This window comes from Rattus rattus, chromosome 17, assembly GCF_011064425.1.
Source record: "Rattus rattus isolate New Zealand chromosome 17, Rrattus_CSIRO_v1, whole genome shotgun sequence".
Lineage (NCBI taxonomy): Eukaryota > Metazoa > Chordata > Mammalia > Rodentia > Muridae > Rattus > Rattus rattus.
In genome coordinates this window covers 1,974,020-1,995,245 of record NC_046170.1, presented here as the reverse complement: position 1 = coordinate 1,995,245, position 21,226 = coordinate 1,974,020, and the positions used below count along the sequence as shown (strand labels likewise).

At 54.2% G+C, this 21,226-nt stretch overlaps 1 protein-coding gene across 2 annotated transcripts in view; it reads left to right on the top strand.

Annotated features, from left to right (window-relative positions):
• Positions 1-20,900, top strand: part of Kifc3 (kinesin family member C3) — a 97,200-nt gene extending 76,300 nt beyond the window's left edge. Inside the window, exons 5-22 of one of the 2 annotated variants that reach the window (XM_032887551.1) lie at positions 878-1,059; positions 10,373-10,438; positions 10,858-11,001; positions 11,089-11,328; positions 11,620-11,793; positions 12,162-12,309; positions 12,401-12,531; positions 13,459-13,570; positions 14,311-14,492; positions 15,123-15,227; positions 16,714-16,844; positions 17,210-17,333; positions 17,941-18,070; positions 18,162-18,391; positions 18,611-18,745; positions 19,241-19,349; positions 20,064-20,090; positions 20,258-20,900. In XM_032887551.1, coding sequence (XP_032743442.1) covers positions 878-1,059; positions 10,373-10,438; positions 10,858-11,001; positions 11,089-11,328; positions 11,620-11,793; positions 12,162-12,309; positions 12,401-12,531; positions 13,459-13,570; positions 14,311-14,492; positions 15,123-15,227; positions 16,714-16,844; positions 17,210-17,333; positions 17,941-18,070; positions 18,162-18,391; positions 18,611-18,745; positions 19,241-19,349; positions 20,064-20,068 — 2,348 coding nt within the window. In that variant the 3' untranslated portion in view covers positions 20,069-20,090; positions 20,258-20,900. The remainder of the gene's footprint in view (positions 1-877; positions 1,060-10,372; positions 10,439-10,857; positions 11,002-11,088; positions 11,329-11,619; positions 11,794-12,161; positions 12,310-12,400; positions 12,532-13,458; positions 13,571-14,310; positions 14,493-15,122; positions 15,228-16,713; positions 16,845-17,209; positions 17,334-17,940; positions 18,071-18,161; positions 18,392-18,610; positions 18,746-19,240; positions 19,350-20,063; positions 20,091-20,257) is intronic. The other variant, XM_032887550.1, reaches the window with a different exon arrangement.
• The last annotated feature ends 326 nt before the right edge of the window (positions 20,901-21,226 follow it).

The following is a 21,226-nucleotide window of genomic DNA, read 5'->3' as shown; positions in this document are numbered from 1 at the left end:
CAGCATTGAAGTAGAAGGCTCACCAGCTAGCACTGGACTTCTGCATGCCCAGAATCTTTGCAGGGCCCCCACTTGGGATGCTGAGGGGAGGAGGCAAATTCTTTTCTTGTCCTCCTGAACCGCTGTTGGTTCTGCATTACACAGGCCAGGCTGTTCTCCTCTTCAGAGCTTTGGAACAAGCACCACAGCCCCATTACACATCACAGCCTGTCTCTCATCCCGATGACAGAACAGTAAAAGGTGTTGGGGGAGGAGTCGGGCTGAGGCCTCGCCTGACTTGGTATTTGTCTTTCTCTTGTGCCTGCATACAGGCATTGTCCTGAGAATGTGCCTAGCTCCTGGTCTGTTCCACGTGCTGGCCAGTCTGTGCCCTGATCTGTTGCTTGCACACATCCCCTTACCCCTCCTCCACACGCACAGGTGACCACGTCCACAGAACAGCTGGCAGACAAAGCCTCGTCCTCTCTGCTGTGCTTTTGAGAGATCGAGAATGAGCATGGAGAGCCACTTCTGAGTGAGCCTCTATTCTTTCCCTGGAAGTCGCCTGAGTGCAGGCCGAATTTCCTACTTTGAGGGGACTTGGGAAAAGTTGTTTTCTTAAGTCTTGGTTTAGTCAGTTCTGTCCTCTAGAAACTTTTGCTAAAGTGGCTTCCCCAGAGGACAGCCCGGAGGTCCCCTGCAAACCCATTTTGCTGTATTCTGCAGTCCTCACCCCAGCCCCAATGGTGCGCTGTTGTGATGGCTACCTTCCTCCTCCAGGCGGACCTCCACTGTCCTGCTGATCAGCCACTACTTTGCTTGTAGGTGGGTGATGGCTGCCTTCCTCCTCCGGGCGGACCTCCACTGTCCTGCTGATCAGCCACTACTTTGCTTGTAGGTGGGCGGCTCCTTGGCATCGGGAGGTGCTCAAGCCTGTCCGGGTCACCAGGCCCAGACCCCGTGGTACATAGGACCGTGGAGGCCATGTCCCAGCTTCAGGAGGAGCTGGTAGTCCTTCGGGAGAGGCTGGCCCTCCATGACAGTGACCGGCAAGCCACAACCACCCAGCTGCAGAACCAGGTACCTGGGGAGGCAGGGATGAGCAGAGGCCACTCAGTGCCCTCTGGAGCAGGTCAGAGGACATTGTCAGGGCACCTAGACTCCACCAGAAGCCGGATGGTGACCCTCTCCTGGTCTAGGAAGATGCTGCAGGGCGAGGAGGTTCAAACTTGGCTTCTTACTGCAACAAGGGCCTTTAGCACCTGAGTATCTTCCCAGCCAAAAGGTTTTCCTCTCTAGTTGATTAAATCTATTTGCTTAATAAGAGGGGGAGTTGAAAGTGAACTGCCCAGACTCTCTGGTCTCCCTAGCCCCACTGCTCATCACCTGTAAGGAGGACGCCCAACCCACCCTCAGGCCTCAGATGACTTAAGGATTCAAACCGGTACCTAGCCTCTGCTTGGGGTTTTTTGGTGAGCTTTTTGACTATGTGTTTATTACAGTGTTCTTAAGGGATGATCCCCGTAGCTCTGTACCCATTAGCTGTGCTCTGTAGGGTCCAACCCTGTGGAGACATGGCCAGCCTCCTGGGCCTGGATCTGTGAGTAAACCCTGACTGTCTGGCAGCACTTACTAGTCCTGGGCTAGATAACTACCAGTCTGCGCCTCTTTTCCTCATCTGCAGACAGATAACAGGATCCAGATGTGCTAGCACCTGTCGGGGCAGATGTGGCTCTGGAACTCTGGAAATAGCTGTCTGAGGCTGTCTTGGCTATGGGGCTGGAGGGAATGTTGTCAGTCCTGTGAGCCCCATTTTCTGATTTCTAACCAGGCTGATGACTATCAGATGGGCTGGCTGTAAGAGTGGACAGGAAGATGGCTATGAACTATAAAGTGTGGTGTCCTGTGGGGGGCTGTTGCTAGACCTCACTGTGGGTTTTGTTGTTTTGTTTGTTGGCTGTTGGTTTTTCTGAGATAAGCTCCCCGATCTAGCCTAGTGTGTCTTGGAACTCACTAACTAGTCCTGTCTATCTTGCTGTCACCATGTCACAGTCGATAGTAGCCGCCTCGTGGCACGGTGAGTAATACCGCTACCAACACCGAAGTTCCTGCTTTCAGTTCTTTGGTGTATATGCCCAGAGTTGGGATTACAGAATAGTGTAGGGCTTCGTTCTTTGTTCTTGTTTATTTAATGTTGAGATGTGGCTCTCTTTTCCTTGCTTTTTTCCCCCTTCATTTTTTAAAAGACAGGACCTCACCGTGTGGCTCTGGTTGTCCTGGACCTCCCTGTGTAGACCAGGCTAGCCTCAAGCTGTCAGACTCCTAGAGACCTGCCTCTGCCTTCCAGTGCTGGGATTAAAGGTGTGCGCCACACGGCCAGGGTCTTCATTGTGTTAGCCCAGGCAGTTTGGTGTGGCTGAGTTGTAGGTGTTTCTGGATGGTAGTCCTTCGCTCTCAGTAACTGGTGAGCACTTCCTTCCCACTCGGTGTTGTCTTCGCTCGCTCCATGGCTTTGGGTTCAGGGGTAATACATGAAGCCCTCTACCTGTGATGCTACTTCTTTTTTCTTTTTTTTAAAGAGTTATTTATTTAATATATATGGATACACTGTAGCTGTCTTCAGACACGCCAGAAGAGGGCATCATATCCCATCACAGATGGTTGTGAACCACCATGTGGATGCTGGGATTTGAACTCAGGACCTCTGGAAGAGCAGTCACTGCTCTTAACCACTGAGCCATCTCTCCAGCCTGTGATGCTATTTTCTTATGTGTCATTTTTTACTTTTATTATTTATGTGTGTGTGTTTTGCTTGCGCATTTGTCTGTGCCACTGCACGTTATACCTGCAGAGAGGCCAGAAGAGGGCATCAGATCCCTCAGGACTGGAGTACAGACACACACAGACACACACACACACACACACACACACCATACACACAATACACACACCATACACACAATACACACACCATACACACAATACACACACCATACACACAATACACATAACACACACACGTACAAACACCACACACACTAGACACACCACACACACACCACACACACTAGACATACCACACGCACACACACACCACACAATAGACACACCATACACACTAGACATACCACATATACACCACACACACACCACACAATACACACACCAGACACACATACACACACCACACACAATAGACACACCACACACCACACACACACCACACACTAGACATACACACACACACACACACACACACACACCAGACATACACACACATACACACACACACCACACAATAGACACACCATACACACTAAACATACCACATATACACCACACACACACACAACACAATACACACACCAGACACACACATACACACACCACACACCACAGACACACCACACACCACACACACACACACCACACACTAGACATACCACACACACACCACACACATACACACGCACACACACACACACCACAATAGACACACCATACACACCACACACAATAGACACACTATACACACAATACACATACCCCCCTCCACACACACACCACAATGTGGTTGCTAGGAATCAAACCCAAATCTTTTGAGAGAGTGAGAGAGCAGCCAGTGCTTATAATTTCTACATCATGTCTCCCACCCCTATACCTATGATTTTTTTTTTTGAGTTGAAGAATACAGAAGTTAATTTTTGTAAAGAGCACTTAACTTTTTGTCTTTTTAACTGTTTGTGCTTTAGGGGCCATATCAAAAAAATCCACTGCCAAATTCGGTGTCACGAAGTTTTTCTCTCTAAGAGTTTTACCATTGATCCCTTGTGCTTGGGTCTTCGATCCATTTGCTCTTCTCTCTGCGTGTTACTCTGCGGTGTGGGTGAGGGCCCAGCTTCATTACTTGACATGTGGAGACGCAGTTCAGACACCAGTTGTCAGTATTATTCTTTGCCATTGCATGGTCTTTGCACACTGAAAAATCATTAGGACACATATGTGAGGGTCACTCTGTCCTCCCGCCCCCCGCCCCCCCATGGCTTCCCTGTTACCCTCATGGCTGCCTTTCTGCCTGAGCCGCACTGCTCTGATTGCTGTGGCCCTGAAGTCAAGGTACAGACTTCCACCTTCCTTTTTCCTGTCCAAGACTGGTCTGTTTGGCATCCTTCCAAAATCTCTTCAGAAAACGCCGTTCGGGTTTTGGTAGGAACTGTCTTGCCTCTCTAGAGTGCTCTGGGTTTCGTTGAAACCCGATTTATTCCGTCTTCAGCCCATGACCCACAGTGACTTTCCTTTGCTGCTGCTGACTTTAATCTCCTTCAGCGACTTTTGTAGATTTCCTTCTGTACGGTCTTGGCGTGTGTCTGCGCCTGCACGTTCCCAGACACACACACCTGTGCACGCACGGGTAGAGGCTGGGGTTGAGGTGGAGTATCTTCCTCTGTCACTTCCCACCTTGTTTTTTGAGATAAAGTCTCGTACTGATCTGGAGCCCGCCGTTTCTGCTAGACTAGCTATTCTGAGGGGCAGGAAGGCCCGGGAACCTACTCCTGTCTGTCCTCTCAGCAACGTGTGCTTCCCTCCATGTGTGCTTCCCTGCCTGGGTTTAATGCATGTTAACCTTTTTATTATTTTTTAAAGATTATTTGTTATATATAAGTACACTGTAGCTGTCCTCAGACACACCAAAAGAGGGCATCAGTTCTCATTACAGATGGTTGTGAGCCACCATGTGGTTGCTGGGATTTGAACTCGGGACCTCTGGAAGGGCAGTCAGTGCTCTTTACCACTGAGCCATCTCTCCAGCCGGTTCCTTTTTATTCTTTATGTGTATGATATTCCGCTTGCATGTCTGTCTGTCTGCATATCACATCCATGCAGTGCCCTCTGAGGCCAGAGCTGGGTGTCAGATCCTCTGGGACTGCAGTAACTACGATGGTGATGAGCTGCCATGTGGGTGACTGGGATCGTCTGGGCAAGCGGCCACCTAACCACTGAGCCATTTCTCTAGCCCCAAGCACGCCCAGCTTTTTACGTGGATGATGAGGAGCTGAGCTCAGGTCCTCAGCTTGAGCAGTGAGCGGTTTACCAACAGGCCGTCTCCACAGCTCCTCTTGTCTCAATCTGTTCTGGCTTTTTGGTTTTTTTTTGTTTGTTTGTTTTTGTTTTTTTTTTTTTTTTTTTTTTTTTTTTTTTTTTTTTTTTTTTTTGATGCTACCGTAAGTAGAATGACTTTATTTTCTCCTTTGAATGGTCTGTTGTTATAGCAACACCACTGACTTTGTGTTGATTTCATAACCTGCCACTCTGCTAAAGTTAATAGTTCTTACTGGCCTGATTTTAAAATCAAATTAGGGGTTGGGGATTTAGCTCAGTGGTAGAGCGCTTGCCTAGGAAGCGCAAGGCCCTGGGTTCGGTCCCCAGCTCCGGAAAAAAAAAAAAAAATAAAATAAAATAAAATCAAATTAGTTGCCAGCTTTAAACCTGTTTGCATGAAAATCTGCCTCCCCACCCTTCCAGTGCTGGAGATGGAACCTTGTGTGTGTGCTAGGCAAGTACGTAGCTGTGTGTACCCTGGCCCTGACCTGCTCTTTTGTTTCTAACATTGGAAGCTGTGGCTCCCCTAGGCTGCCACACCCACACGGCAGCTTCTGCATGAAGTCATGTAGTCTTCAGTGGAGCATGCGACCCTCAGCCCACCTCAGCCCTCTGGCCAACTTGACAACCCACTGCGGTGTTTGAGGGCACTCCTGCATCCAGCACTCGCCACATGCATTTACTAAGAACCAGCCTTGTGCACAGCACTAGGAATGCAGCTCTTAGGGCCACCACAGATCTCTTATGCTAGCCCAAGGTGTGAGCATCCCTAATCCCCCAGTCCCGAATGTTTCAAAAGTTCAAAATCATGTATCAACACAATACCACAGCTCTTGACAGCTAAGCCCAAGAAAAGTTTATTTCATGTCCCAAAATGTTATTCAAAATATTGTAAACGTGACCTTAGGTAAGCAGGGCGCTTAGATCTGGGCTCCATGCCCAAGATAGTTCATCGTCTTCATCCAAAATAAGAATCTGAGCTACAGGGAATTTCTGGTCCTACACATTTCAGATGCCGGATTCTACTGCAAACTGTTTCTAGTGCAACACACCGTGTGCTGGGCCTTGGCGAACATGGCGCATACATTCCCAAATTTAGTCTCCAAGGCCTTGGCTGCGGTTGCCTCAGTGTGTGGTTGGGGGAACAGAAAGACAGGAAGAGGTGAAGGGACTTCTCCATGGCTGTTCTCATGAGCTCAGGTCCTGTTGGGTGTGACATAATGTGTTCTCAAATGCTACTCCTGTCCCCCAGGGGTGGAGGACAGAGGGGATGACTTGGCACTGGACACAGCTGTGCCAACCGGGCCAGCCCAGTCTCCTTGCTGGGGCAGCAGAATGAGTCGGGTGGTTGAGTGTGGGGGTTACTGCCTTGGTCCCCAGGGGCTCCAGGTGAAACGCTAGTTCTGCCAGGCTCTACAGTTAGTCCCCTCGCAGAGCCTCTCTCTCTTTGCTTGAGATAGTTGCTGACCACGCTGCCCAGCATGGTGGGAGGTACAGAGGTAATCACTGGGTTAGGGGCAGACAGCTGAGAAAATGCAGACCTGAGCGGAAGCACCACCTCTACCTAACTGCTTCTGCCAAGGTAAATGTAGGGTTGTACCAGGTTTGTAGACAGACAGGCCCAGTCGTTCTGTCCCCTGCCTTAGTTTCTCTAGCTTCAGTGGTCTGAACCTCCCTAACGCTGCGACCCTATAATACAGTTTCTGATGTAGTGATGAGCCCCCAACCATAAAAAGATCTCTTCATGGCTACTTCGTAACTGTAATTTTCTACTGCTATGAATGGTAGTGTAAATATTTTCGGAGATAGAGGCTTGCCAAAGGAGTCGCTACCCACAGGTTGAAAACCTCTTTGCTAGCATCTACCGTGTGCTTGGCCCCTCTGCAGCCCTAAGCCCGGAGCCTCAGGTCAGCTGTGTGAATGGGAGGCACCGGCACGCAGCATGTGGTACCTTGCTCTCCGCTCTTCCTGTGCCTGCCGTCCATCACGTCCTCTGGGCATTCCAGTTGTTTCAGACACACGCCCGCTCTCCCAGACTCCACATGCTTGTACTGACCTCAAGTCCTCCAATACAGAGCCTCGCTCCAAGAGCAGGCAGGGCCTTCTCCCGACAGAGGCCCCGTCTGCCCTGGCCCGCGCAGCTGGTCCTCAGGAGCCATGAAGGAGTTAGTGGGCTATGCCTGATGGGGGAAAATGGCTACCCCTAACAGGGTGCCCTTTCAGACCAGCAGGGTTAGGTTCCCCTTCTTTCCATCACATCCCATGTCCTGTGTCCTCTTGTTGGTCTCAGCAGAGCCAACCGCACTTGAGTTCCCATTGTGATGCAAGAAGGAGTTGGGTTGTAGACAGGCCAGAGGCCCTGACTCCTAGGAAGCCTTGCCAGCCTACGTTCCCTACAGCAGGACTGAGAGCCCAGCATCAGCCAGCACTGGAAACAGCCAAGGTCAGAACAGCCTTGGGCGTGGTGAGGAGATGTGGAGAGGTAGGAAGTAGATCTTATTTTTAGGGTGGTTGAAATGCAAGAGGAACCAATACACTGAAAGCCTGACTGGGAATCCTGTAGAACCACCAAGCTGTGCTTCTTCAGCCGGGAGGCCTGCTCCTTCTCGTCCGTTATCCACACAGGCTCTTCCTTCATAAGATGCTAGGGAGCTGCTGGGGCGCAGGCTGCTCAGGGCGGGGCAGAGCTGTGGAAAAGGATGCTACACACCAAGTCGGATCGCTTCGAGGTGGCCCTTCAGACTTCAGACTTTGCCCCCAGGACACCAGTAAGCAAGTACTGGCTTTACACTTGCCTTGCCGACCTTGCCGACAAATACCCCAGCTGACCTCGCTGCTTCCCCAGTGCAGTGCTAGGACTTCAGGCCAACTTGCTTTACGGCTGTCCAACTCTGCTTGGGGCTGAGGGGCACATGAGCATGCACACACACTGACTGACATGCACACACACACACAGACTCTGACCCACACTCACATGCACACACAGACTCTGACACACACACTCACATGCACACACACACAGACTCTGACACACACTCACACGAACACACACACACACAGACTCTGACACACACATGCACACACACAGATTCTGACACACACATGCACACACACACACAGACTCTGACACACACTCACATGCACACACACACGGACTCTGACACACACATGCACACACACACAGACTCTGACACACACTCACATGCACACACACACGGACTCTGACACACACTCACACGCGCACACACACAGACTCTGACACACACATGCACACACACACAGACACACACTCTGACACACACACACGGGCACACACAGACTCTGACACACACACACACACAGACTCTGACTCACACACACACACAGACTCTGACACACACACACACAGACTCTGACACACACACACACACACACACACACACTCACACACACACACAGACTCTGACACACACACACACTCTGACACACACACACACACACAGACTCTGACACACACTCACATGCACACACTCACAGACTCTGACACACACTCACACAGGCACACACAGACTCTGACACACACTCACACACACGCGTTCTCTCTCTCCCTTTCTCTGACTGGTTCTCAGCCCTGTATGGCCAGTGGTAATGGGGAAAGAAAACCCTTGGGCTTTGCTTTCTTGCTGAGCCCATGGCAGGGAGAGCCACTAGGAAGGAATGTGCTTGAGGTGGGAACAGAGCTGAGTGAGTTTCCTCAGTCTTAGCTTTTAGGTCACCTATTTGCCCCCTAGGGGTTTGGCAGCCTAACTGGCCTTGTCTCTCTCTCAATGGTGGCTCAGGCTACCAAGAGCTGACCTGCGTTGGCCTCCTGAGTCTGCAGCAAAGGTAGAGAATGACCTCATGGCCCTCTTCCTCCTGACTGACCAGAGACGCTAGCCCGCCCTGCTAGACATTCTGTCCAGTCCCAGGGAGCAGTGACATTTGAGGCTACATGCTACCAAGAGTCTTGTCTCAGTTCCGATTTTACGCAGCCAAATACCCAGGCCACACCCACCCCCCCTCTATGAGACAAGGTCTTCTGTGTAGCCCCGGCTTGCCTGAAATTTGCTAGGTAGACCAGACTAGCCTCAAAACTCAGAGAGATATGCCCTGCCCCTGTCGGGATTAAAGGCATGTACCCCATGCCCAGCGTTAGCCTATCTTGTGAGATAAATGTCATGGTCCTGGGTGTGAGTTCCGTCAGACTGTGGCCCACGGAGACCCTGTCATAGATGCTTCTCTGGGTGGTCTTTTAGCATCCAGTCCGGTGTACGTACTGGGTAGGGGTACAGCTGCCCGCCTTATCCGCCTGGTGCCTGCAGGCAATATTCCCTTTTACCTCGCTTAGTAATCAGAACCCAATACTTTTGTGACTCCCAACCCACCTTCTCCAAGGAGACAGTCAATCTAGAATATTCTCAGGGGAAACCCAACACGCTCTGGCATATTCTGCTGCTAGGACTCTTGTCTGTCAAGCCTGTTCCCTGAAGAGGACTTCTGGGGCAGGCTAATGTGCTTAGGGTCTGGGGTAGCCTGCTGGGAGGCAGCTACAAGGAAGGTCTAGGCTCTTTATTCAAGGCACAGAGGTCCACACTTGCATGCACGCACACACACACACACACACACACACGCGCGCAGTGAGTACATTGTTTTCCTGTGTTCACTTCCACCGTGCTGGGCACGTCACCGCTCTTCAAGGTTTCTGGACAGGGCTTGGCTGCAGAAGGCATAGTCCCACAGGCTGACTCAGTAGAAACCACTCAAGGTTTGGGAGGTGCTGGGGCCTGAGCCCAAGGACTATAACTGTTCGTGTAACTTCACAGTCCTCTTAAAGCAGAACACTAAACAATTTTAGCCGGGCGGTGGTGGTGGCACACGCCTTTAATACCAGCACTCAGGAAGCAGAAGCAGGCAGATCTCTGAGTTTGAGGCCAGCCTGCTCTACAGACAGCTCCAGGACAGCCAGGGCTACGCAGAGAAACTTTGTCTCAAGGGAAGAAAAAAAGGGGCAGACCCAGGGCCTGTGCTAGTGCGGTGTCCTGAGTTTCTAGAGCACCTCTCCGGGCCTTCCTGCAGAGCCATGACTGGCAGGGAGAGGGCATTGAAGGCCACTGGGAACAGGCTAGCTTACCAGAGTTCCCAGCGTAGCCTGGTGCTCGAACATAGGGAAACTTGAGGTCCTGGATCAGACCGGATCATGCCGGCTATTGACTGGAGCTGGGCAAGAGGCCCGAGTGAGGGCTGGTGGGGTAAGGACCTGGCTTTGTGCCCACAGGTGGAGAATCTAAAGGAAAAGCTCATTAGCCAGGCCCAGGAAGTGAGCCGACTGCGATCAGAACTGGTGAGGACCCCAGGACCTTCTCGAGGGGAGGGGTGGGTGCCAAGCCGTGGTCACTCTTCCACCTCCGGATGTGGCTGTCTCTGAGTGCCCATGCCCTACCCTGGCTTAGGCCGTCTTGTCTCACACGTGTCACTTCACACCACAGAGCAGGGGGCTGGATCTCATTGGCTGCCGTCAAGGAGTGTGAAGTCTGTGCATAAATTTGACTTTGTGTGACTTTCACACGAAGGAAAATAGACTGAGAGGGGCCGGGGCAGGAGGGAGCGATGGCCTCCTTTCCTGCCTTTCTTGACGTCTGTCTGAGCCCTGGCCTCTTGCTTTCCTGCCTTCCCCTTTCTTTCCTGCTGTCTCTTCCTCCGTTCTCATCTCCTGGTGCGGCCTTGCTCATGCCTCCTCTGGGCCCTGGCGGCTCTCCGCAGGGGGGCACCGACGTGGAAAAGCACCGGGACAGACTGATGGTGGAGAATGAGCAGCTGAGGCAGGAGCTGAGGCGCTGTGAGGCGGAGCTTCAGGAGCTCCGGGCACAGCCGGTGGTGCCCTGCCAGGGTTGCGAGCACAGCCAGGTAGGCTGGAAGGCAGCCTCCACCCTAGGCCTGTGGGCTCAGCTCGAGATGACCCTGTTCCCACCCGGCTGCCTTGACCACCCGCAGGAGAGCGCCCAGCTCCGGGACAGGTTATCCCAGCTGCAGCTGGAGGTGGCCGAGAACAAGGGCATGCTGTCGGAGCTGAACCTGGAGGTGCAGCAGAAAACCGACCGGCTGGCAGAGGTAGAGCTGCGGCTCAAGGACTGCCTGGCTGAGAAAGCACAGGAAGAGGAGCGACTCAGCCGGCGCCTGCGTGACAGCCACGAGACCATCGCCAGTCTGAAGGCCCAGTCCCCACCTATTAAGGTGAGTGGCCAGAGAGGCTGCACCGCCCTGAAGGACTCTCGGGCCCAGGGCAGGGCTTGCCCCTGAAAGGTGTACCTGCTGTTGTCGCTGTCCCTCTTCAGTCTGTGCCCAGCCCAGGCTGTCAGGCTTCCAGCAGGCTCCCCTTCACAAGACACCAGAAGGCCCTGCAGCAGTCTGCAGAAGCAGAGCCTTTCAGCTCCTAGAGGTGTTAGCAGCAGCTGTCATTGGGCTGGCACTCGTGGGTCAGCCACCTCTGACAGTGATCCGCCCTGTCCTTCCCTCTCTTTGCAGTATGTCATCAAGACAGTGGAGGTAGAGTCGTCCAAGACCAAGCAGGCCCTCAGCGAGTCCCAGACCCGGAACCAGCACCTGCAGGAGCAAGTGGCCATGCAGAGGCAGGTGCTTAAGGAGATGGAGCAGCAGCTGCAGAACTCACATCAGCTGACAGTACAGCTGCGGGCTCAGGTGTGCTGGCCAAGACGGCTGTAGTGGGGACCCCCCCAGACTTGGGGTTCAGTTTCTCTTTCTCCCTGGCCACCCAGTGCTGTGCTCAGTTTGTCCCGCCCCTGCTCTTTCCAATCTGCTGAGCCTGTGTACCTTGGGGGCATGTGGGCTGCCGCCTATGTGTACAGACCAGTGGGAACTGGGGCTAATACAGGGGGGTGATGGCTGTACAGACTCACAGCCCTGCGGGGGACAGCAGGCCACTCCATCCTCTACACCACCAGCCATAACACTTCCGCTCATGCCTTCTTCCCGCTCTTGCCCCTCCCTTCCTCATCCCTGCCCCTGCCCCGTCACTGCACCTTTGCCTGGCCTGGCCTGGCCATCAGATTGCCATGTATGAGGCAGAGCTGGAGCGGGCGCACGGGCAGATGCTGGAGGAGATGCAGTCCCTGGAGGAAGATAAGAACCGGGCCATTGAGGAGGCCTTTGCGCGGGCCCAGGTGGAGATGAAGGCCGTGCACGAGAACCTGGCAGGTGAGCTGAGCTGGCCCCGCCCACCCCCCGCTCCCACCCACCCCCACGCCCCTGCCTCACCCGCAGATGCCTTAACACCCTGCCCCATTAGGTGTCAGGACCAACCTGCTGACGCTGCAGCCTGCGCTGAGGACCCTCACCAACGACTACAATGGGCTCAAGCGCCAGGTGCGGGGCTTCCCCCTGCTGCTGCAGGAGGCTCTCCGGAGTGTCAAAGCTGAGGTGAGCCAGCCCAGTGGGAGTTAGCTCTCCCCAAAGCTGAGGTGAGCGAGCCCAGTGGGGGTTAGCTCTCCCCGAGTGTCAAAGCTGAGGTGAGCAAGGGAGCCCAGCGGGAGTCACCTTTATTCAGAGGCCCCTCTTGCCTTACTCCACAAGGCACAAACACACATGCACACACTGTCCTCTCATGAGCTCCGTCTGTGCTGCTGTACCCCTGTATTTACCAGGGTTGTTTATTTGAGACAGGGCTTTTCGCACGGGCTGACCTCGATTCTGTATTTTCCTGACTCAGCCTCGCCACCATGCCTGGCTTGCTCTGTTTATGTACCTGACGTGCTAGGGATTGCGCCCAGGGCTTCACACCCGCTAGGCAGAAGCTCTACCCCCGAACTTTATCCTTGTGCTCATTTTGTTTTTTAAAACCATCACACTGTGAGACCTAGTGGCTCCTGAGTGTCTCCCGTGTGACCGAGCCTTCCATAGCCACTGGCTTCTCAGGTTCACTTGACAGCTCTGCAGAGATGGATACATTTTGGGAAAAGAAAATAGTTCTTTAAAGAATTATGTCGGTGATACACAGATGTTGTGAAGAACCCAGGTCATTCTGAGCATCCTCAGTCTTGGGTTAATGTCTCTCCGTCCCTCTCACCCATGGAGAGAACCGACGGAATGTCTTCTTGTGCTTAGCGGCTCGGGAAAGGTTAGATTTGAGAGTAGCTGGATCATGCTGTAGCCAAGTCCTCAGTCCCGAGTCTTCACTCAGTCTTAGTCTAGAGCTCTTTTTCTCCATCTATAAAGTGAGGGCACTGGCTATACCTCCTCAGAGGGATTGTGGGGAAAGGTTGTCTGGGCTGGTGAGGGTAGCGACCCTAGCGGCCAGTGAAGGGAGGCCAGCAGCAGGCGTCTGAAGGCACTGTGCCTGCTCCCCAGATTGGCCAGGCCATTGAGGAGGTCAACAGCAACAACCAGGAGCTGCTGCGCAAGTACCGCCGGGAGCTGCAGCTGCGCAAGAAGTGCCATAATGAGCTGGTGCGGCTGAAGGGTGAGTGTCTTCAACTGTGTCAGAGCTGTACTCGCTGCTGCTGCCGCCACCGAGGCACAGAAAAGTCAGGAAACTTGCTTAAAGACACACCTAGTGTATGGTCCACCCCGGATCTGAACTTGATCATCTTCCAAGCTCCTTGCCCATGGTAGGTTCTGCCCAGGCCTGGGGGATGTGGTAGGGTACTGTGCAATGGTAGCACTTGTTCCCGGTTTGGGGGTCACTGATCCCTGCCCTGAGCCCCAGGGAGCACCTGCTGTGTGCCAGCTACTGTTGCAGACACTGGGGAAGTAACTGTGTCCCCAGACCACAGCCCTTGCCATGTTCATGGTGGCTGAGAGAAGGGACAGTGACCATCACCAGGTGTGTCCCGTCACCAGGGCTGGGAGCACGCATATAGCTGTCCTTTTTGTCCATCCGGTACCCAAGTCCTGCTTAGCATTGCCCATGCCCCTTTAGATTAATAGAATAAATCCCTTGGTTCATGGAGTCCAAACATCTCTGCTAGATGAGGTCCACAGAGAGTGTTTTTAAGATTGACTGTACTGTTTGGCCACAGGGCAAAGCATCCTGACTTTGCTCAGGAAGAAACCGTAGTAAGTGAATTCATACAGTGATCTGAGTGACCGATACTGTGTTGCTCCCTGGTCTCTGCATAAAAGATGGGGCTCCTGGGCCACTAGTTTGCCTGGAATTGCAGTCTGGCATTGATCCCCCCACGTCTCTGTCACCCAATCTAGGAAACATCCGGGTGATTGCCCGAGTCCGGCCAGTCACCAAGGAGGATGGGGAAGGACCTGAGGCAACCAATGCTGTGACCTTTGACCCTGATGATGACTCCATCATCCACCTGCTGCACAAGGGCAAGCCTGTGTCCTTCGAGCTGGACAAGGTCTTCTCCCCGTGGGCGTCCCAGCAGGATGTGAGTGTGGCTCCACGAACAGGGTATTTGTGGGGACACGGAAGAAGCAACAGAGGAAAGGACAGACACAGGACAGGGGTCAAGGCTAGGTGGAGAAAAAAAACAACCTAAGAGTGGAGGATCATGGGTCATTTTTCTACCTGGAAGAAAGAAGAAGGTGGGAAGGTATAGTCAGAGGCCTTAGGGACGGAGAGCCACACAGAGCCTGCCTTACCCAGGGACCTTAGCCTACCTACCCCATGGCTCCTCCCACCCCAAGACCGCACTCATCTGCCAGTAGGCCTGGAGGTTGGCCTCCCCTGCCCTGAGTTTCTTTCCTGTAACAGTTCCATGGAACGTTCTAGAACCTTCCACTGTCGCTGACTGCTCAGTGCCAAGGCTGGGGGAGTCACAACTTCACACTCCTCTCTGCTTCGGAAGAGCTCACGTCTGCTCTGTCCTTTAGACCCACGTCAGAGAATGTGTCAGGCACATATATCCTCAGCCTTGGTTTGGTCGGTCCTTCCCTGGGAATGGACGAGCTGGGAACAGGTCCCAGCCCCTGTGCTCTCGTGGATGAAGGGCTGGCTGGGAGGAGGCTGATGCTGGAGCTGTGGGGCCCCACATGCTCCCCGGCCCATGTCTCCCCAGGTGTTCCAGGAGGTGCAGGCCCTCATCACCTCCTGCATCGATGGCTTCAATGTCTGCATCTTTGCTTATGGCCAGACGGGCGCCGGCAAGACGTATACAATGGAGGTAGGTGTCTGCCCAGTGGGGCAGGACTTAGGGGCCTAAGTGTATGCTCTGTCTTAGTCTCACAACCACCTGCACTGCTGTTCCTGCATTGGCTCCAAGGGACCAAGCCTACAAACAAGCTCTTCCCAGGAGCCTGCTCCATAGGCTTCATGTGGGGACAGGCCATCCGAGACCTGCGTATATTCCCGGTGCTTTGCTGTGGCTGCCTCAGACTATGCTTAAGGCTGGCTCTGGGCACACGCCTGGGATAAGGCCCTTCTCGGAGAGCCCAGCCTCCCACAACTATAGTCATGTAGGTAGGCAGTCTCTCCGGCCCATGGCCCAAGGCCTCCCTGGGGGCTGATGCCGTTCCACTCATCCCGAGAGCCTGAGAATCCTTCTACTTGAGTAGAATTTTGTTTTGCTGTTGTTTTGAGACATGGTCTCTATGTAGCCCTGGCTGTCCTGGAACTCACTGTGTTGGCCAGGCTGACCTTTGATCCAATCCTCAGGCCTCCGTCTCCCCTCCTAGCGTAGAGCTGAAGAGTCTGACGGAGAGGAGACTCTAGCCCTGTGGCGTATTGCTTTGTTAGTAGTTTCCTGATTCACTAGTGACTGGTGTGGACTCCCCCACATAGGATTAGGGAGAAGTTTGCACAAGAGCTTGTCACTCCCTGCTGGTCAGGCCACTGGACACCTCTTGTAACCATCCCAGACCCCCCACCCCTAACTCACATACTCAGTTCTGGTTAGCAGGACACAGATGGGATAGAAGGGGGTGGGCACAGTGGCTCCAGAGTACTCAGCTCTGTCCTGGGCTCTCTGCTGAGGCCCGAGAGACCTGCAATGACAGAAGAGCCTGCCAGGGTCCCACCTGACTGTTGGAGTGGCAGTGAGCACAGTAAATCAGCAGGTTCCCCTGCAGGTGCCAGGGACAGCCACAGAGTCGAAGTGACTCCAGCAGGGATGGGGTACCGGAGGGAGCTGCTGTAGAACTTTGGACAGGCAGACCTGCAGGGCTTTGGAGTGTGCCCGGCAGCCAGCGTCCTTGATGCCGATCTAACACGGATGGGATGAGGGAAGTGCCTACAGAGCAGAGGGGAGGTGGCTACGGTCCACTCAGGTGGGCTCGATTCCTTCTGAAAGGTGGCCATTTCATCCAGCCTCAAGCACTTCACCCAGAGAGCCTGGCTCCCTGACTGGGAGCCTCCCAGTGGGCAGTGGGTGGCCCTGTTCATTTCAGCTGCCCCTTCCAGGAGGCCCAGTAGACCATAAGCCTGGTGCTCCGCAGGGGTAGTCTGTCAGGCTCTTCAGTCCTTTCATGCTCACTAACTTCCTGGCAGGGAAATGCTACCTTCAAGGTAGGGAAACTTGCTTATACCTAGCAGAGGGTAATCTGAGGACAGACAGCAGAAGAGGCTCCCCTGTAGGGGTGTATGTACCTGAGGGCATAGGGTAACGTGTGTGAGCATCTGTGGGGCCACTTGGCCTTTACTTTTGCCAACAGGGCACCCCCGAGAACCCAGGCATTAATCAGCGGGCCCTGCAACTGCTCTTCTCAGAGGTGCAGGAGAAGGCGTCCGACTGGCAGTACAACATCACCGTCAGTGCAGCTGAGATCTACAACGAAGTCCTCAGGTGGGCCTGGGCCAGAGCTCTGCAGTGCTGGTAGGGGGCTTTCTGGCCTCCAAGTCTAAGTTCTAGATGAGGCTAGGAAGATCTGCCTAAATTTAGGAGGTAGGTCCTCCTCCCTTACCTGGGACTCCTTTCCCTGTTGTGGGCTGCACTGTACTGGGTAGGGATGGGGCCCCCCGTCCAGTCAGGCTGCACAGTCCTCAGACTTCTGTGGAAGTCCGTTTCCTCTTTTCTGAGTGCAGGGGAGATGCTGGATGGAGAGAAGAGGTCAGCAGCCCTGTGGTCCAAGATTGGTGCATGGGCAGATCCCAGGCTAGGGACTGGGTCAGAGCAGGAGGGGAGAAGTAATGTCTCCCTTGCTGCTCCAGGGACCTGCTGGGGAAAGAGCCTCAGGAGAAGTTGGAGATCCGACTGTGTCCAGATGGCAGCGGGCAGCTGTATGTGCCAGGGCTGACTGAGTTCCAGGTGCAGAGCGTGGATGATATCAACAAGGTAAGGAGTCCTGGGGGAGTGCGGGAGGCCCTGCCCACCCTCAGCTGCTCCAGCGGACACAACTGGGCTCCAGGGTGGCCTTTGCCACCACCCGACTATGCAGCTTGGGTGAGTCCAAGCCTTGTTTCCTCATCTGAGAGGAAAGGCAGACCTAGGAGCACCCTGTAAAGCTGAGTAAAGCTGAGTCAGGAGGGTTGTGAATCTGAAACCAGTTTGACTGCCTAGCAAGACCCTGTCTCAAAAACAGGGCTGGGTGTACAGCTTTAGTGTCAGCACACGAGCAGACGCAGGTGGGTCTGTGAGATCCATCCGCTCTACTTAGACGTTTCAGGCCAGACAAGGCTACAGAGTGAGACTTGATCTCAAAACAAAACAAAAAAATATAGCAAGCAAGAAGTGATGCCCTACAGCCCTTTATCCCAGTGTCTGAGAGGCAAAAGCAGGCAGAGCTCTGAGCTGGAGGGCAGCTTGGTGTATACAGTATGACTTTGCTTCCGCCTAAAACCAAGCAATAACAACAAAAAAAACCTCAAAAAGACTTGTGTCCAGATCAAACACAAGGGTGGCATTGCCCTTCCCAAGGGAGCCCCACTGTCTTTGCCCCCAGGTGTTTGAGTTTGGCTACAACAACCGCACCACCGAGTTCACCAACCTGAATGAACACAGCTCACGCTCCCACGCTCTGCTCATTGTGACAGTGAGAGGCGTGGACTGCAGCACAGGCCTCCGCACCACGGGTGAGACACACACGGTGGGCATTCTGGTCAACCCCTCCAGGCATTGGTATCCTTGGGGCAGTGCTGACCTGCCCCTTCGCCCTGCCTGCAGGGAAGCTGAACCTGGTGGACCTGGCTGGCTCCGAGCGTGTAGGGAAGTCGGGGGCTGAAGGCAACCGCCTGCGAGAGGCACAGCACATCAACAGGTCACTGTCCGCCCTGGGGGACGTCATCGCTGCCCTGCGTTCTCGACAGGGCCATGTGCCCTTCCGCAATTCCAAACTCACCTACCTACTGCAGGACTCACTCAGTGGTGACAGCAAGACCCTCATGGTGGTACAGGTGAGGGCTTGGGGTTCAGGAAGGGCTTCCCCAGGCCGTTTGCTTTCCCCGACCCCCACATAGAGCCCCCCCAACACCCTCAGGTCCCTGCCCATTTTCACTGCCCACAGTGGTCTCCACTGACCAGAAGCACCCTCGGGGACCATGCTGCTTGCTACCCCCTGTAGCCCATGGGGGCAGCCAGTTGCCATGGGTTGGACCTGAGCTCTGTTCCCCTAGGTGTCCCCAGTGGAGAAGAACACCAGTGAGACTCTGTACTCCCTCAAGTTTGCTGAGAGGGTTCGCTCTGTGGAGTTGGGCCCTGGGTCCCGCCGTGCAGAGCTGGGTTCCTGGTCAAGCCAGGAGCATCTAGAGGTACTGCATGGGAGAGGGGAGGACGGGGAACGGCTTCTGTGGGGGGAGGGGAGGCTGGTACTGAGTAAGGGAAGGGGCAGGCAGGCTGGTGTAGTGAGAAGGGAAGCTGTCCGAAGGTGGGGGAGACCAGAGCTCAGTGGTGCTTTTGTTTTCTTGAGACAGGGTCTCACTAGGTAGCACTGACTGGCCTAGAACTTGCTTTGGAGACCAGGCTAGCCTCAAACCCAGGAGATCTGACTGCTGAGATTAAGGCTGTATGGCACTACTTGTGACCCCTTTGGCCACCTTTGTCTCAGGGGCCAGCAGTTGCCCATGGTAGATGCACGTTAAGTTGTAGATAATCTTTAACTCCTGCCCTGTGACTTCTCGAGGTGTAGTGTCATTAGTCCCTCTGTAGATGAGCAAGCACTGTCAGGGAAGAAGGGAAGCGCAGTGTCGGGAGACCGTGAGGCAGGGCAGCCTCAGCTTCCGTCCCTCTGCCATCTCTGCTCACAGTGGGAACCAGCTTGCCAGACACCACAGCCTACAGCACGAGCCCACTCTGCCCCTGGCTCTGGGACCAGTAGCCGCCCGGGATCCATCCGAAGGAAACTGCAGCCGTCAGGTAAGCCTGTCTAGGAGCAGACTGGATGGGAGGGGCCCGGCCATCCTTTCCTAGCTAAGGATATGCTGTCTTAGAAAGGGAGGAAACAGCCTTGAGCCAGGCCTGGCGGCTTCACCCTATAATCTCAACTACTCGGGAGACTGACACAAGAGGATTCAAGTCTGAGGCCAGCCTGGTCGATACAGAGTCAGAAAAAGGAGGTAGTTGGGCATGATAGTTTGTGCCGTGTGCCCCTAGCATTTGGAAGGCAGAGGCAGAAGGGGCGAGTTCTGGGCGAGCATGGTTTACACAGTGAATTTCAGGCCAGTGAACATTATAGAGTGAGACTGCACCCTACAAAGGGAAGCTGCTCGCTGAGCACATGGGAGTTTAGTCTCCTTCCCTTGCCTGCCCCGGCAGGAGTAGGAAAGCAGAACTGTTTTACTGATCCCTGGAAAAGGTGACAAAGGACTTAGCCCTAGAAGCTCCTACCATGTGCTACTGACTCGAGGCCCACACTGTGTATATAGTGGCCCTCGCCTTGGTGAGACCTGATTCTACCCACAAAGCAGTCCAGACAACCCCAATAGAAAAGGAGGCCTCACCACAGGGCTGTGACCTGAGATTCCTGCCTCCTCACTTGGGGGCCTGGCCCCTCACTGGGTCCAAAGTGGGCGGTGGCAGCTGGGCCAAGCACCCCCTCCCCAAGTGAGACGGCTATCACTTTGATTTCAGCCTGACAGCTGGGGCTGCAGTCTCCAGGTAAGTGGGGGTCAGCGGCCTGGGGCTGCCCGCCTGCTGCCCGCAGGGCTCTGTCAGGGCTTAGCATATTGGCCCGCCCGCTGTGCTTCGCTGGCCCCCTGCTCTGCATCTGCTTTGGGCGTGCCTCCTGAGACAAGAGGCTGAGCACTCCTTTTCTACCTTTTCAGGGAAGTTGAGGCCAGTGCCTGTGTGAAGATGTGCCTCAATGCCAGGCCTGGACCTGGGTGGGCCCTCTGGCCTGGCTACCTGCTGTAACACCCACCATGAATGCAGGAGATGGAGGCTCTCCCGTCCTGCTCTTCCTCAGAGATGAGAAACATGTTCAGAAGGAAGCGAGTCTCTGTGTGGCTCTGGGCACCCAAGCATGGGGCTTCTCTGGAAGGGCAGGGATGGCACTCTGCCTGGTGGTAGGCCAAGGGCGTGGGAATGTAGCCCTTGCAGGGAGGGTGGGCCCTCTCCCCACCTGGCCCTTGGGCTGAGGTGTTCTTACTCGTGGAGGGAGGCTTGAGGAACCGGTTGGGGAGAGCAAGAGCACCTCTAGCTACCCTCCTGAGGAGGGGAGCCCTTTTAGGGCGTGTATATAATGTTCCTAGGTGTACATAGAAGTCCTTACCCTGTTAGGGGTCTGGGCTGTATTTATGGCTGGCAGAGGCCAGTGTGGAAGGGCTGGGTTCGGCTCATCTGCCTGACACCAGGCACTCCCTGCCCACTGATTCTCAACATGTTCCTCTCCCTAAATCCTATTTAAGAACTTTTGGAAGCTTAGCCATTTTTACTTATTAAAATGAACGTCTTTTTACACAAGCATAATCTGAGTCATTGGTACTGGAGTCCCTCTAGACACTGCACACCCCACTGCTGGCTGACCATGCAGAAGACAGTGTGCCCCCCCTCCCCCGCCACAATCCCTTCCTGTCGTGGTATCCCTTCCTGTCACAAGGAAAACTACAGCTTCAAACACCTGCCAGGTTTGCCAGCTCCACCGCTCCTTCCTCCCAGTCTACAGAACTCACTAGTACTGAGCCCAGTCCCTACGTGCGCGTTTGTGCCTGGAGAACACTGCCAAGGGCTCCTGCCTCTTGCTGGCTGCATCAACAAGCTGTTCTGGAGGGCAGACTCAGGGATGCCAGCAAGTA